Here is an 18223-nt window from a genome sequence, read left to right on the forward strand (position 1 = left end):
GCATTTGAAAATTTGACCTCGAAGAATGGCCACCAGTATTCATGAAATGTACTAACTGATGAATAATACTTATGAAATATTGAAAACGTATTAGACTAATGTAGTAATATGTCATATTATTGGTTATGAGGATACTCGAGTTTTATTTATTGCAGGCCTTAATTTAGCGAGTGTCTTGGCCTAGTCTTGCCAGGCCTCATGCTGAAGCTGTATTTCTTACAGTTTAATAAAAATGCTGACAGAGTAAATTAAACTGTGAAATGTCCATTGTCTTGTTAAAAGTGCTAAACAAAAGCTTTCCGTGAGAACCGACTAACGGGAGATGATGTGCCAGCTAGTGTAACAATTTATGTGTAATGTGTGTGAGATGTACTTTCCCAGGATGAGAACAATGAAAACACTGACTGGAGCTGAAGATGCAACAATATTGTTACCTGACGAGCCGGACGATGAGAACATCGTAAAGTAAAACAATCAACTTCATGAGAAGAGTAAAATATTAGAATTCATAGATTTGGTATAGAAATATTATTGGCTAGAGTATAAATGTACGATTAACCGACCAATAGGGAATTAGGGGATAGTTAAGGTGACTTTGATATAACAACGCAACAGAGGAGAATTATTGAGAGATACAGATTTTGCAAGAAGGAGAGACTTTAGGAGAGATTGGAGATCCATTTTGTCATTGGGCTCATACTCTCTGACTGAGAGCCTGATGCTTTGCTGATCGATTGATAACCTGAGGACAAAGACTGATTCTGCCTGCTGACCCATACTGTGATAGGTAGATATAGCGATATGTGACTGTTATGCATTTTATGCCTTTTCTTTCTAGATACCAACTGCGCTGTTTTGAGAGATCCATAGCTAGATGTTTTCCTAAATTTGTGTTCTAAGTTGTTTGCATGAAGCCCTACATGCTGATGCTAATCTGACATTAGTTAAGGGCCCTCACAATTGACTGACTAATTACAGGGACTAACGATGGATGAGTTATCTTGATGAAGTCTACGTATGTTATAACTTTGTCGCAACTGACTCTGCTATTGATTTGTACTGTAGCTGTAGAATTTGTCGTGATTCAAGCTTTGATTAGATTGCGTTTCTTCCGTCGATTCGGACAACCAGTGCTGTTTTTGTATGTGTTACATTTGATTTTGAGATTAATCTACGTGACTTTAGGATTGTTAATATAAGGGAAATAAACCTATTAAACGTTATTAAAGATGTGGCTATTGGTGCGTGATATTTACTGACTCCATTGATTATTGATTACTAATGATTATTGTGCATTGTTTATTGGTTCATGTACAGGAGCTATAGTAAGAAATTCTAAATATGAGTCAAAAGGTTCAACGACCTATCCGCGTCCCCTTGTAAGTTTACTTATTAAGGTCTGACGCGCTATCAATGGTGATAAGATCACTTCAAAATTATTTATTGCCCACCAGTTAGTATAAATGATGGCACTGAGAATATTTTCCCGTCATATCCTCCATCTATAGCGTTTCGAGATTGCATGAAGTAATGTTGGCAATCGTAAAATCCCCTCAGACAAAGCCCCTGGCCCTGATGGGGTCCAAATGGACCTATATAAAACTACAGTGGACTTGTGGGTACCTCTACTCACAAACATTACAAAGTCAGGCTTCCCAAGTCAGTCATGGAATTCATCCACTGAAGTCCAGTTCTTTAAAAAGAGCAATCTCAAATTTCTCACCGTTACCGCCCAGTCTCTTTGTTGGATTTGATGCTTAAAGTAACAAATAGAGCTTGATAGAATATTTTGCTCTTTATTTCAAGTCAGTAATCTATCCGAAGTCCAGCATGGATTCAGGACGTGCTGCTGCAGCTTCAGGTAAGGTTTAAACTTACATCTCTATGTAAACAGACTGATGTTTTGGGTGCTTCTACTTACGCAAGGCGTGGACAGAGAACTGGTGAAATTTCTCCATGCTCTACATTACAATCTATTTGCTTCGCTCAGATTTGGAGAGAAAAAAGAATGCATCAGCTTTTTCGATTTAGCACATGGTGTGTGACAGGGGTGCGACACAACACCGATTTTGGTTGTTGCTGTATGTTAGCAATCTTGGGTTAGGCTTATTGAGAAGTGTAGAAGAACAGGCCCATACCAGTCTTATCAAATGCTGATGGCACCGTCGTTTTGTCCCGTAACCCAAATGACTGAGAAAAGCTTACAGACGCATTGATACATTTCAGGGAACAACTGAACTTTGTAACTAATCTTTCAAGAACTTTTACAATGGCTTGTAATTTCAAAAACCAAAGGTTTCCCTGGTTGTTTTATTAAATATGTTATAGAGAGTACACATTAATTTCCTTATCTGCGGGTGACCTCTTACTTTGTAAGCTCTTGGACCCCATGCATATCTATTGGGAAATAACGATCTGCACAATCTGTGGGATTGCTATTTAACCTGGTAGTAAATATTGGCTATAAACTAATTATACCATTTATGGAAATATATATAAACAAGAAATGTGTTTCCGTCTTGACATATGGTTCCAGCATTTGGGGCTACAGGAATGTGAGTAGTTTACAGGTGACAAAAAAATGTGTGAGTTGGTGCCTCGCGGGTGTACCTCTTAGTAGTTCACATCAAGTTATACATGAACAGCTTAGCCTAAGTTAATTGCATGATCAAATAAAATTGTCACCCTTGTCCTAATGGTGTTCCATTTGGTGTAATAACCATGCTTCCCTCAATCAAGATATAATACAAGACCAAGGCTGGCTTTAGCGCAGGTGGCGCTCGGTGCAGCAATCTTTTTTGGCAACCCCCACCCCATGACCGCCTCCTCTGATTCCCTCACTACCACCTGGCAAAAGTGCCCCTCATCTGTCAATAGCCCCTCTCACAAACATTTCATTTGGTTTAAAGCTCTTAAAAAGGCTGGCTTTAATAACCCCATAGCTATCTACATAAAACATAGTTATGTGTTTACAGGAGGCATATTAACTCTCTGCACTACTTTATACTGAGCCCAAACTGCCACTGGACAAAACTTCGATCTCTCTCTGGCAAGAACATTAATCACAAGCGTTGTATTGGCATTTTAATTGCTTCCTGAAGGCTGGACACACAAGGAAATTTTCTTCAGGTGCCTTTAAATTGCACATTTCGTAAGTTATTGATAAACACAGGGCCCCCGAGGTCAGCACCCCCCCATGCAGGTCAGCACCCGGTGCGGCCACACCGCCTTAAAGCACGGCCCTACACAGGACTGTTTATCATGTGACTGTGGCCTTAAGATTCCATTTTTTTTTATGCAGCCTTACTATAATCATTTGGGCACCTGGGCGCCACAGCAATTGATAGAGCAAGGGAAGCCCCGTTCAAGATTACAGTATCCTGTTCCCTGCCCACATAGTTTGCACCAAGATATTTAGGATGGTTCCTGGTGAATGAGGTCACATGAGCAACTAGTACCTTAACACCATAGCAATCAGAGGGGCAAGGAGTACCCCATTAAGAGAGTATGTTTTTCTGTTCCCTGCACGCATGTTCGGGCCACACAAGCATGAGAGGGGCTGTGACGAAGATGACCCCGCCATTCCCTAAATCACACTGCATCGGCATTTAACAGCTTCTTTCAAAGCATCAAGAAAACATTAACTTAAACCTAATAAAAGAAGATACCAGATGATCCTAGTACCTAAAGGCCCCGTTGGAATCACAGCTCGGCCCATGATCAATATAGATGACAACAGAAGTTTTTTCATTGGGTAACTCAATCTTCCAGTCTTTCATATGCTGTTAATGCCAGAAATTGCAGCATTTTCTGCATTATTCCCTTCTCTCAACAGTGTGTGACTACAAGGGTCATCGCCCATGTCCCAGATTAGAGGCCACTAACCCATTATAAAAGGGTAAGGATGCCTTAGTAAGCTCACTTTAGCATGCTGTGACCCGAAGTGATAATGGGCAGGGTCACAATGCACACTATATACCTTTTAGAAATGTGTTTTGGTACATGCCCAGTCTAAATAAAATAGGGACGCATGTTTTTTACTTCAACACCAATTGACACACTGATGTTTGCAGTGGATTGCAGTGTTCTTCTCACCTTTCATGGTCATTATATAATTCCCTCTCAGATAACAACATAATTTATTTTCATGTTTTCTGACTTGTGATCTATCCCTAATAGGGTCTCAGATGATCACTGCCACTCAGGTAGGACTTGTGAGTTCTTCTTATTTGTTTCCACCCCTAAAGTAGGTTAGGTGAGAATCAGTTAAGACAGATAAGGATCCATAGCCATGATAAATGCCCCAAACCAATGCAGGCTCCATGTGCAGGCAGAAACATGTTACCTGTTTTACTGACGAGCTGATCCATTACACTCATGCTTACTACTTTTGTTTTTAACCATACCAGTGGACACCTCTATTAAAAAGGTAACATTACCAGTAGTCCACTAGGTATTTTTACTGACCTGGATCCCAGCATTATCCAAAAAACGTTATCTAAGAACTCCCTCTGGTATGCCCGAACCGAGAGGTTTAGTCTGCCCTGGTGGCATTGTCCTACTGGGGTTGGAAAAGGAGAATTTCCTGGTATTCCTATCAATATAATACTGTCTGTGGAACTGGTAATAGTGTTTGGGTCAAATCTCAAGTGAGCGTACACGCCACATCTTTTGAGTGTAATAGTTATTTCTTGGGATGATGTGTAGAGGGATTTGTACCTCTCACCTCTCTCTGTGTTTAACGGGTTGGTTTCAGGAACCAATGCAATATCAGGGGAGAAGTCGCACCCACTGGCACCCTGTAAGCCCATATACCAATTGTCTTTATCGTAGGATGAGGCATTTATAGGATGAGGCAAACTCGTTCCCGTCCCCACCACTATTTTCTCAAAGTTGCTGGATCTGGTAGGAGGCCAAGGAAAAAAGCTGATGTAGTGCTTGTGCTTGGTTGCACTGCGGTGGAATTGTGTTTTGAGTCTGAAGAATTCAGTATTAGTTGGACCTCATCAAAATCTGAACAAGACCTCGTTCGAGATGAAGCCGGCTCGGAGACGGATACCATGATGGGCTGTGGTTCCTCTTTTGGCAGTGGTACAACAAAATAGAGGGGCTGTTGAGGACTTACGCACCAGACATTAATTTGGCTCCGAAACCGCTCCAGAACGTAAAGCAGGTCCAAGGGCCTCAGAAGGCGACAAGGGCAAACCTGCCAGCAGTATCCCGAACTGAGGTCCCTGTGGAGCCTTGGGGCCCGGAAGCATGCCCAAGATGCACGGCATAGCCGCTTGAGAGGCTTAGATTTGTAGCGACGTCACAGATGAACTCAGGAATTCAGGGTGCACTGGGCACAAAGATGGAATCAGTTCCTAAGTGGAAAGGAAATGTGACTAGGCACAGAGATGCCCTTGCACCTTATCTGAAGAATAAGGTGGAAAGATGGGGACGAGTCCTGCTTGGACGTCTTGTGCTTCTTCTTGGTCTTACCCGATAACTTTGACGATGAAGAAGATATGCTGTGGGACAATGCTCGATTTTGTTTTAGAACTGGAATGGCATGGGGCTATTGGTGCTTCTCTACGTAAAGCTTTGCATTTTTAGATAGCTTTTGAGTTCATCTGGGCAAAGTAGTTGCAGGTCTTGGAGTCAGTGCAAGTGTACATAATGCCCGGTGTAGAAGAAAAGACAAAGAGACTACGCACTTCTGATCTGCTTTCTCACACAGGAAACTGGACAGAAGGGCAACCCCTCAGAAGAAATCCCCAATTGGATAGAAGCCTATCAAACTGATTGAGAAAAGAGGATGGATGGCAAAAGAAAAGCACCTCTTCTATAAATGTGTGAAAATCCGCTTAGTAACACGAAATTAAGGAAAAATATGCAAAATTATGCGAAATGCAAATCGGCCATTTTGAGCTATATTTTAGCGTGAAATTTATCCTCATCTCAATTTTTGGCATTTAAACAAGAGAACAACAAAGAATTGCTGCTTGTGGTCCGTTGCTTCTATGTCTGAACTATCACGAATTGTGCTAATTGCTGCAAATGTTAACCTTAAATGGCACATAACTAGGCAAAATAGCTTAATTTTGGGATTCTCAGGTAACCAGCGTAAATGAAATTCCAAAAATTACATTTAAGTTTCATCATGGTATACTTTGCTCTCGACCATCAAAGTGAAGGGAACGGGAAAAAATATATATATAAAACACAGCAGGGCACAAGCTGAAAGTTAAGCCTGGGTATGAATCAATGACTGGCTTCTAATTTCATCGAATTTTATGCAGGGCACTTTTTTTTCATTATATTTGACCTAAGGTACAAATATATTTTTCAAATGTATAAAAGGAGACTGAGCAAGCCTGTAGACTGACCTGAGGAGAAAGAGTACCTTTCTTCCAAAGCTTTCTTTTTGATGCATGCTAAATATTTCAGCTCTTTCCCCGAGCTAGGCATAAGAGCTCTTCCACGGTGGAGTGTAGACATGCAGTATTTACCAGTCAATGGCCAGGAGTCCACTTTGGCTCCACACGCCTGCCTCTGTGCCGCTGACCCTGCCGTTTGCTGCTAGAAGGACGTTCGAGGCCCTCCAACCCCTGCAGGCACCCGCCTGCGCCTCATCCCTGGTGCCCAGTGGTAGGCGTATCTAGTGTACTCAGCACTTTGTATTTCGCATAGTATTTCATTTTTTGTATATCGTTTTTCATTTCATGACTGTATCTGTGCCCTTTTTCAATTCCACTTCGTTTTGCCCTCTGTGTTTCCTACCCGTTTTTCCATCCGGCTCTTGCCGGTTCTCCCAATCCCCGCCGCTGCGTCCCCTGCGGCCCCATCCCCCTCCCGCCCCCATTGGTCTTTCCCTCCTGCCTCCTAGTTGCTCCTCCCTCCCACCTCCCCTTCATAAGGGCGGCCACTGTGCGGCAGCGCGCTGCGGGTGCGCCGCTGGTGCGCCAGAGGCGCCCCAGAGGCAAGCACTACTCCTCCACAGAACTCCATGCCCTCAACTCAGGCCAGCACCCTGCCTGCGCCCAGGCCAACCCCAAGCACACACATGGACCATTCACATGCCACTCATGCCATTTTTCCTGCACTCACACTAACACCAACACCACAAACAGGCACCACAATAACACCAACCACCTTAACTGCATCCTCCTTAACACCCACTCCGTCCACAAGCACGCCATCGAGCTTTGGGACCTGCTCACAACATACTCCCCTGACATCGCCTTCCTCACGGAAACATGGATGAACCCCCTCATCAGAACCCGACATAGCCATAGCTTCCCAGAAGGTTACAAAATCACCCGTAGAGAACGCATAAACAAACCAGGAGGAGGTATCGCCATAATACACAAAAACACCATCAAATCTCCACCCACACCAAAGATACCCTAGACAACGCAGAACATCTACACTTTCTAATACACATCAACGCCAACACCACCCTTAGAGGAACCCTCATTTACAGAGCACCAGGACCCCGCCCCCCATTTTGTGACGCCATCGCAGATACCATCAGCTCCCACGCCCTTACCTCCACAAACTACATACTCCTTGGTGACCTCAACTTTCACTTGGAAACCTCAAACAATGGCTAACAACCTGCGCAGACTCACTCGCCCCATTAAAAAGAAATAACACCTGCACCGTCAAGACCACCCCCTGGTTCACCACAGAACTCCAAGCTTCCAAACGAGAATGCCGTAAAATTGAAAAAGCCTGGCGCCAAGAACCCTCAATGAGCAATTTCTCCGCCCTCAAAACAGCCATGCGCAAACACCATCAACTCATCCGGACCACCAAACGGTCCTTCTTCAAAGAACGCATAGGCAACAACACACAACAGCAAAGAACTCTTTGCCATCGTCAAAGAACTCACCAAACCCAAATCCAGCATCATCGACCCTCCACACTCCCAAAACCTCTGCAACTCCCTCTCCAACTACTTTCACCTCAAAATCGCAGACATACACAACAGCTTCACAGCATCAGCACCCACCATCACCACCACCACCGACACAACCAACAACACACCTGGACCCCAATCAACAACGAGAAAAATCGACACCACCAGGAACTCCATCCACTCAGGCTCCCCCACAGACCCCTGCCCCCACCACATTTTCAACAAGGCCAGCCAAATCATCGTTCCTCAGCTTCACTCTGTCATCAACAGTTCCTTCGACACCGCAAACTTCCCAGGAGTTTGGAAGCACGCCGAAGTCAACGCGGTCCTCAAAAAACCCAAAGCAGACCCGGAAGACATCACAAACTACCGTCCCATCTCTCTTCTCCCCTTCCCCGCAAAGGTCGCTGAGAAGATAGTCAATGCCCAACTGTCTCACTTCTTAGAAGAAAACAACATACTCGATGCCTCCCAGTCTGGATTCCGCAAGAACCACAGCACTGAGACCGCCCTCATTGCCTGCACAGACGACATCAGGACCAGGGTGGACAAGGGCGAGACCGTTGCCCTCATCCTCCTAGACCCCTCTGCTGCATTCAACACTGTATGCCACCAGACCCTTTGCGCACGCCTTTTTGATGCCAGAATTCGACACAAGGCCCTGGACTGGCTCACCTCCTTCCTCGCCGAAAGAACCCAATGAGTTCACCTCCCTCCCTTCCGGTCTCCAGCCACCAAGATCATCTGCGGGGTCCCCCAAGGATCCTCCCTCAGCCCCACCCTCTTCAACATCTACATGGCCCCTCTCGCCAACATCCTCCCCCCCCACTGAATCACCATCATCTCTTACGCAGACAACACCCAGTTCATCATCTCCCTCACCAGGAACCCAGCCCCCGCCAAGATAAACCTGCACGCCGGACTCCTCGACATCGCCAAATGGATGACAGCAAGCCACCTCAAACTTAACTCAAACAAAACAGAAATCATCATCTTCAGACCCAACAAGACAGCATGGGACGACTCCTGGTGGCCCACCACCCTCGGACCACCCCCAACACCCACCACCCACACATGCAACCTTGGCATCGTTCTAGACTCATCTCTCTCCATGGCCCAGCAAATCAACACCATATCGTCCTCCTGCTTCAACACCCTTCGCATGCTACGCAAGACTTTCAAATGGATTCCTTTAGAAACAAGAAGAACGGTCACCCATGCCCTCATCAGCAGCAGACTGGACTACCGCAATGCCATGTACGCAGGGACCAAAGCCAAGCTTCAAAGAAAACTTCAGCGAATTCAAAACGCAGCCGCACGTCTCATCCTCAACCTCCCTCGCCACAAACACATATCCACCAACCTCAGATCCCTACACTGGCTGCCCATCAGCAACGGATCATCTTCAAAGTTCTCATCCACGCTCACAAAGCCCTCCACGACACTGGACCGGCCTACCTCAACGAACAAGTAAACTTCCACATACCAACTCGACAGCTCCGCTCCGCTGACCTCGCCCTCGCTACAGTCCCCCGCATCCAACGCACCACTTCCGGTGGCAGATCCTTCTCCCACCTCGCCGCCAAGACCTGGAACTCCCTCCCCATCAACCTGCGCAAGACCCAGGACCCCCTAACTTTCAGAAAGCACCTCAAGACATGGCTTTTTGATCAGTAACCGGCAAACCCCCTTTGCCCCCCCCCCCTCACAGCGCCTTGAGACCCTAACGGGTGAGTAGTGCGCTTAAGAAAATTTTTGATTGATTGATTGATTGGATGTGACTCAGTACAAAAAGAAGACAAATGCGAGTCAAAGGGAACTCAAAACAATCGGACGTTTGGTATTGGGCACAAGAGGAATGCGTAAAGCTATAGAAACAGACTGCTTTGAAGGAAACATAACAGATTATTTTGAAAACGACATGGTCCCTGAAGCGCGGCAGGTGTAAGTTATATAGCGCTTCATACCACACTTGTGCTGTTTCTAAGAACTGAAAGCAGCAGTTGTTTTTAGTAATCAAATTATTGGCCCAATCAAGTTCTGTGTTGTGCACTATCTTGCCCTGATTCTGACCACTTCAGAGTGCTCAAGCACAAGGGTTATTCACCTCCCCCCCATGGGAGAGGCAGCACATGTAGGCTTAGAAGGGCACCATACTCAAGATTCTAGTTATTTAGCTGTCTAGCCTCTGAAGCATGAAAAAGTCTATTTAGAAGCAACATTATTTCAGCCTGCACCAAGAAAAAGCTTTAAGGGTGGTAATAACTGGGAGGAAATCTAGAGAATGATAAACTTCCCTAAAGTTATGGCTGCAAGGTGCACCACTGGCATTATAAAGCTCAAACAAAAACAAAGTTACCTCACGGTCGGTCATTTACAGTTTACAACATAGTTAGAATCCAGAAAAGAATATCACAGTTTGCTGTAGCACACTACGCATACTAGAAGTTGTTTAAGAAGTCTGGGAGATTTTAGTGCAAGTATGTAAGTGGAATCTGGAGTATTTAAACATTGAGTCCCTATGTATCTTGTGCCTCCACAATGTGATAGGAGTGATACGCAGCTGTGCTACTGTGAAGAAGAGATGAGGCAGGCTCGCCAGCTGCTTATAGCTAGAATTCATACTGGCTAAGTGGCCGCAGCTATTAATGGCCGATACCGACCACTCGGACGGACTTCTAAAGAAAGAATTCTGCAATTTGTTTCTTCAGCGCACTCTTCCCAAAAAATGACCTCACCTCATGTTGCTTAGCCCTGGCATATGTTCCTTGTGGCTGTTAAACGGTGCTAGCAACTGGGCGACAAAGTGATATTGCTTTTCTCCACAAAGGTGCGATATGCAGGCAGATCTGCATTGACTACAGACACGTCTGAATAAAATATGCTGCTACAGCTCACAATGTTGAGCTGCTGTCTCCCAACACTCTTCTGTGGGACGTCTTGTTGCGTTCACTGTGACTAAGGCTAATGAACCTTCGTTCGAAAGAGACACTAGTTCATACTTCAGAGCTTCTGCACTGCTCAAAACACTCAATGAGAGTGCTTGGACAATTTTCAATACAGCAAACAGAGCCACACTACGAACTTCACATCTAGATCTTGCAAGAGGTCAGTCAAGGTGTATTTGCCAAATAAAGATTATTCTGAGCTTTAAAAGTACTTGGAAATTGCAAACTGTTGTGGAGAGAGACCAATGCTCACTCAATGACAGGCTGTAGAAATCATTCCTCTATACTCAAAACATTTATCGCCAAGTAATTTCACCCATTGGACTTATTTTTAGAAAGTGTATAACACTTATTGGGTCGAAAAATGTAAAATTCAGACATGAAGCATTCTTCATAAGCTAGCAAAAGATGTCACTCTGCGATACAGCCTGCATAGATGCATATATTATATGCTGACAATTAGCACAATCAACACTCGTAAGGATACAATAGAAAAACTGATTAGTTTACGTTTTTTTGTGTATATATTACCGCTATTTCACTGGGATATTATCTTTTGTTTCAACTTTTTAGTTTGGTACACATCAAAAGCCTCTTGTGTACAGTTTTAGTTGAAATTATAATAACAAGTACATCATGAGTAAAACAGTCTCTAACAGTAATAAAAATGGGCCAATGGGAAATATTGTCAGTGAGGGAAATTGCCTAGTGCAGTAAAAAGTATAACTGCCCTATAGACACTAGAAAATACAAAATGTGTGAGGTATCTGGGTCATAAGACATTTTTAATTTACTTATCCCAGGTATTTCTCTTGAAAGAGCGCCTCTGTGGAATATGTGGTAGGTCTGTTTCACTATCTACTGAATCCTGTCTTAACATCTTAGCTTAATGCAGCACTTAAGAAAACCAATTTTTCTGGATGTAAAATATAGTTAATGCTTACCACTGTTTGTTATAAGTCTCAGGAAGCTCACAATTTGTGATCAAAGGCATTTTCTAGAAATCGCCATTCAATGAAGCATTTGCCTATCTCCCCATAAACTGGTCTTTGGTAATTTCACTTAAGAATAAAGATTCCTTAGGCTGCAGATTGGAGAACATACCAGTCAATCTGAAACATTGTTTGCATGAATAAGAAAGCTAAACATTTGTTTTTACTGTTTAAGATATATCCCTACAGCATTACTTAATACTTGTTATTTACCAATTTGGAATGTTATATCCCCTGCCATATATAGAACAGAAAGGGACTTATTGTTCTTCAATAACACACTATGATCATTGTTTCTTGGTGTCTCTTACTGTTATGGGTATTTTTGAAGTTCACATCACCAGAACTTTTTGAGGTCTTGCTGGAACATGGTGGTAAATCTTCAATTTTACTTTCGCTTCATTTTGTATGTGTTTATATAAGCAACAGTAGCACAGCTCTGTTATAACCACTATGACCTGGATTCATTTTATGGAGATACATGTATGGTGTGCAAAAATGTGGCGGGAGGCATCTTAATAGTGCTTGGATTTGAACTGATTACCTTGGCTGGAGAGGCAATATATCACTCAGTGCTAAACTATCCTAGATAACTGGGCACAATCCAAGTTTTGAGAATGACTGAATAAATTGAATTTTATAAAGTGCCTGAAACCCAACATTTGGGTGTCTTGGTGCTAGGGGAAGGGGTAAGGTTAGTGATTAAGACTGAACAGATTCACCTTCAAGCGTTTACACGCTTTCAACAGGTCCAGGTTGGATCTGATGGGCACAGGCAGGTTGTTCAGGCATTCTACATTAGCAAACTGTAGGAAATCTGTCTTTTCTGCAGGTCACACCAGATTTTGTGTTTTTTGCTGGTCCCTGTATTTTTGCAGTTTTTTTAAATATGTACATTTTAACCATGCTAGCCAGTGGTGAAGTGCCAGTTCTCCCCTGTTAAACAAGGTTCAAGTGGCACATTTCTAATTAGTAAATGTAACTTGCCCTTAAGTATGTAGAAAAAAGGATTCTAGAGGCTGTAACCTAATGTGTCATCAATTTCAGTGGCAAAGCAAACAAGGACTGGGCCTACACTGTGTAACTTGACAGCAGCAGTGTAAAAAACATGCAATTCACGTCGTCAACAAACCCCTGCAGGTCAAAGCTTCCCTTTTAAATATTAATGTCACCTCTATGAAGGCCTTACAGCCCACAAAGCAGGCAGAAATGTTGTGTCTTTAATATCAACATGCCCTTACAGTTCTCAGCACCCAAAAGCTATTTTTCACTGTGGCAGGCTTGGTTGTCCTATGTAAAAAAAACAAATTATAGATCAACACCCTAATACTGTATCATGGGACTAACTTTGATAATACATAAACAACTATTTTCAACAGCTGTTTTCTTAATAAATATTAAGGAATATTAACTTTCATAAAGTCACCTTCTCCCTGTCTGAGGTTCCTGGAGGTTAATTTGCATTTGCTCTCCAACTTGTCCCAGCTGAAAATTAGCATTTGAATAGGTGTGATTGTGGCTACATAATAGATCACTGTGACTGGGAAGTCAACCTCAATGAATAGAAATGACTCCTTTGAGAACAGAAAAGCTTGTGGGGACTGTGAGCATTATTTTTGACACCAAGTGCCAAATCCTGCTAGAGAGTCACATCCTACTTCACTGGTCTGCTGGGTTTACACATAACATTGGGGGCACACTTGAAATGAAGGAAACAGGATGCCAAGACAATTCTTGTGCATCCACTGTTAGGTTGCTAGAAAACCCTGTTTTTGTCCTGTCAGACATCTGTCTCTGGGTTTATGGTGGGTAAAGTAGCTGCTTCAAATTGGTATTTAGTGTTAGATGCAGAAGGACACTAGGATTACCGCAGTATACTCCCCATACCTTCAGTCCTCAAAGCCCATTTTTAGCATTACCAAACACTTTTGCCATCATGAAAATGCCTCAAGTGGGTAATGTTGGGCCAGTGAACTCAAACCCCATTGGTTAGGGCATACCCAAGAGTCCCACCCATATGTCAAGAGCAAATGTGTCACTTTTGGGCACTCACTTCAGACACTGTTGGACCTGAGGAAGAACTGAAGAGGACTGGACCTGATGTCTGTGACCTGTGAGGAACCCTGAAGGACTGGATACACTCCCTCTTGTAGCCGGGAACACGCCATGGACTCCAAGGGTCAGAAGTTGACCTCTCGTTCAAGCTAGAGGGATGCAACAAGCTACAAAAGCTTTTTCCTGCAACTGCCAAATTGACCAATGGAAAAGGGACGTGGACTGAACCTTGGCTGATGGCCTCTGCCAGACACCCTGCGGGTCTCTAAGTGACTCGTTTGAGGTCCAGGAGGCTTTAGAAGTATACACCTGTGGTGAATTGAGACTTAAAGGACTAAGTCAGAAGGTAAAATCTTTGATCAGGCTGAAAGTGGTTGTGGTATTCGAAACGAGCTCCATCGCGGTCAGCCTCAAATTGCACCTAGGTTCCAGTCTACCACAAACACTGACTACTATCACACGGTTTTGCTTCTTGCAGCTATTCCTACTTAAAATGTAAACACTTCTATGTATAGTTCCCCTCTTGGGTTTTGGTAATTTTGTTTATTATTTTTTAATCTATTTTTATAATTTGGCTTGGGAGGTTATTGCTTTGCTTTCTGACTTTATTACATTTTTGGTACTGCAAAAGTACTTTACACAATGACTTAAGTTAAGCTGGTCTGTTCTGTGCCAACATATCTGACAGAGGGTCTAGTTAATTTAGTGACTTTTGGAGTTCACCCGAAAAAGGTTGAGATTGTTACTTGAGGTGGGTAGTCACCCTTCACAAGTAATAATACATTGTCTTACACAAACGTAGAGGCTTTACTGCCCGAGAGCGATTTACTGATTCTGGCTACTGATTCTGGTGAAAACAGGAATTGCTAGATAAGAGGGATCTAGGGTGTGTGTATTCCTTAAAGTGGAATAGAAGGTATTGTGGGAGTGGTACTGAAGCACTTTGAGACAGAGGGCTATAAAAGTGGCCTGCTTGCAGACAGAAAGCAAATGGAGAGTTTAGAGGAGACGAGAAATTCGGGAGGACCTACTAAAATTGAAGCTTGCAATTTAAGAGGCACAGTGGCATGCTTTGGATCATAGTTTAAGGTTTATACAAAACAACTCAAAGAAGCCCAGCAAACAGCGAGTTGCAGTAATCAAGTCAAATGTGAAATAGTGACTGGACCCTGGTTTGTTTGGAAGTCCAAGAAAGGCAAGGGTTGACGTTCCTGATCATTTTTAAAAGAAAAAAAATGACCCTACCCAATGCTTATGACTGGTGGCTTTCTTGTCACTTTCATTTGCTTCTTTCTCAGTGGCTTCCCTTACCCTTCTTGGGTTTGTCCCTCCCCTAGAGCATAACCTCTTAAGCATCCTTTTTATCTGACTTGTATTCTTCCATCGCTCATATTCAGGGAACTACTTTTTTTCCTTTTTCACTCTTCACTCCATAAGTGTGCATTTGTTTTCTGACCCTCCCTACTGTGTACTCTCAGTTTCCTGCCATCTATCTGCTTATCTGTAAAACTACAACACTAGGTACATTTTTAATGGTGTGGGACTAAAGAGGATACTTTAAGTGTTTGCCCTTTGTTTTATCTCAGGCATTCCGCATATTGCAAGAAGGCACAGTCTCTTGCAGACAAAGGCTTTTATGATGCTGGGAAGGGGCCGGTTGCTGTACTCATTCAGCTGGAATTTGAGGCAGATGGTGTACTTAGCACAACTGAAAAGGAGCCCTCTCTTTTCATGGATGCCCATAAATCCGCTTGCTGGGCTACTGCAAAGGAACAAATGATTGGATTGTATTTCAGTTCTAAGACAGTAAAAAGTAAATTAGCCTTGGGAGAATTTTCCTTTACATCCAGACACTTCCTTTTTAGTTATAAATCATGTTCAGAGTTTCCTGGGTGAAATGTATTCGAAAAATAAAGCAGGACGTTTATAAAGATTGAAAATATTAAATTCAGTGTGCAGTCTTGACATAATTTATGATATACGTTTACCTTTCTTCCAGTATTCGGAAATGTTATTTATTTAAGCTTTATACACAGGCACTGGCCTTGTCAATAGCTTGGCACTTGCATTCTTAAGCCGAGGCCTATTGGCTTTGTCAATGATTGTTTAACATTTGATGGAGTACCTAATGAGGAAGATGAAGGTGGTATACTAGTCAAATTTGAAGTGTGCATGGAAAACTGAAATGGTAGCTATAGGAAGCGAGAGTCAGAGCATAAAGAGACCCGTCACCGGCTAAGTGCCTCAAGCAAATATTTTATGGTCTTATGTCCAACAAACTTCAATTAAAAAGGAAAACAAAAAAAATATTTTCAGGACGTTTTCTGCATCAACAAGTGGCCTGCATGCATCTCCAAAGAGGCGTCACATTCGCTAACAAATGGGGGATAACTGTACGAGGAACAAGCATGAGCTCAAGAGGGCATTTCAATCATCGCATGTTTACCAAGACAGATGATATTGTGCATGTACAATATACCGAAGATATTTCAATAATTGTCAGCAGTGTGCATTATTTCTGCTAAGAGTACCATTTCAGTAAAAATGTGGTGTTACTGTTGCTACTCTTTCATTGACAGGTGTCCAACTAAAGCTGCATTTGAAACAAGCATGGCGTGTATCAATAGTTACAAGTGTCTTTTTTCAACTTACATTACATGATAACACAGTTCTGTTATAATACTATTACTTTAAACACGAGTAAAGCATTTGAAAACACGAGCAAAGTATTTGAACACAAGGAACTAGCAACCCCTCTGTAGGACGCAGTGCATGAATCTGGCAAGCACAAACAAACAGCTTTGCAGATGCACTTTAAAGTACGGGTGGCAAACTGAATGTAACATCGTGCAATGGTGTACAGTAGATTTTAAATGACAGAGAAAGCTCCTTACCGGACCGGACTCTGTGCCAGCTACACTGAGATCTTGGATGGACCTGCGCCTCTGCTGTCCGTTGCCTGCTGGACAGAAGATAAAATAAGGAATTGTCTTTAGAAACCAAATAAGAGGGTGCGACTGCTGCACTGGGAGCTTGGAATTTGTACAAATCCATAGACAGCGGGAGGGAGGGAGGGAAAGGGAGCAGACAGCTGCAGAGTTTTAACTCAGAAAACGCCGAGCTGTCATCAGAAGAAGTCCCCTAATACAATGACCACTCCTACCACATGAATAGCTGCCCTCGCCTCCGCCATCTTCGGTCACATGTGTTTCAACAGGCTCTGCGCCTGGGGGCTGGGACTGATGACGGCATCTATTTCCAGGGACTTACGTGATGTGGTCTCTAGAGCGAGATTGCTGACATAAGTCTGAGCTCGTTGTAACCTGTGGAGCGAGTACAGTACTGCCTTAACGGAGGACCCCTTCTTGGCTGTCCTCATAAAGCCAGCTTTAGGACAATGGCAACATTTGTCTTTCAACCTCCTCTGTCTAAAACTGACGTCAAACTACGCTTTTTGCTGTAAACCAGGATTAAAATAGAGGTGTTGTTCTCAATCTACTCAATATTAGCACCACATGGTCAAGTTCCTTAAACTAAAATGTACCTATCAGTAAAACGTTATGGTACAACGTCTCCCACCACTTGCCAGTAGTGCCCCAAAGCGGACAGCGTTGCAACCTGCTGCTCCGACGGAGAAAGCAACGCTGCCTGCTAGCTTGCACCGAACCCAGAGCACCGCCCAAACTGAGAGGGGGACGTGAGGCGGGCATGTTCGCCCCAGCAGTTTTTTTATGAATATGCTTGTTTATGTTGTCTTCTGAGTTGGGAGATCAGCTGTCCAAAAGGAAGCACCGAAATGCTGCGAGTAACAGCTGAGACAATGCCCCGCATTCCTGGTCCCTGATGGCGGCATTACGTAAGTCCTCGACTAGCAGGTCGCAGTTAGAGCGTGCACTATAACAGTTGCAGCTCCACGCTCCCAGATCACTCACCACTCAACTTGTTAGGCAATGCTTTCTTGGCGTGCCTCTGGTGGGTTTTTTTAAACTGCTTTCCAAATCCTATTTTAATTAATTCTCATTCACCCCTTCCAAGTCGCGTTCTGCCTGGCTTTCGAGCTTATGGAAAGGCCTTTTTCTGTTTTTCTATCCTACCTGCTCACTGAGTAATAAGCCAGCCATGCAATGGCTGCTTTGAATAGGGCCTGACAACGGTTTTACAGAACTCCAGACAGCACAAAGACCCCACCAGCTAATCCCTGAGAAGCAACGTGGTCATTAAGAGCCAGGCCACATATTAATATATGACAGTTTACTGAGTGCAAAATGTACTTCCTGGTGGATAAATGGCACATATTTTCAAGACTCAAGTGGAGATTATTA

The 18223-nt window shown here is 43.5% G+C and overlaps 1 protein-coding gene across 4 annotated transcripts in view; it reads right to left on the reverse strand.

Moving 5' to 3' along the window:
- The window catches only part of MAP3K7 (mitogen-activated protein kinase kinase kinase 7), a 271033-nt gene that overhangs the window by 103393 nt on the left and 149417 nt on the right, over nucleotides 1-18223 (reverse strand). For 2 of the 4 annotated variants that reach the window (XM_069235507.1, XM_069235505.1), the window contains one exon: nucleotides 16796-16860. In XM_069235507.1, the coding sequence (XP_069091608.1) occupies nucleotides 16796-16860 (65 nt within the window). Of the gene's footprint in view, nucleotides 1-16795; nucleotides 16864-18223 lie in introns of all 4 variants that reach the window. The other 2 variants (XM_069235506.1, XM_069235504.1) reach the window with 1 other exon arrangement.

Source organism: Pleurodeles waltl, chromosome 5 (genome assembly GCF_031143425.1).
Source record: "Pleurodeles waltl isolate 20211129_DDA chromosome 5, aPleWal1.hap1.20221129, whole genome shotgun sequence".
Classification (NCBI taxonomy): domain Eukaryota; kingdom Metazoa; phylum Chordata; class Amphibia; order Caudata; family Salamandridae; genus Pleurodeles; species Pleurodeles waltl.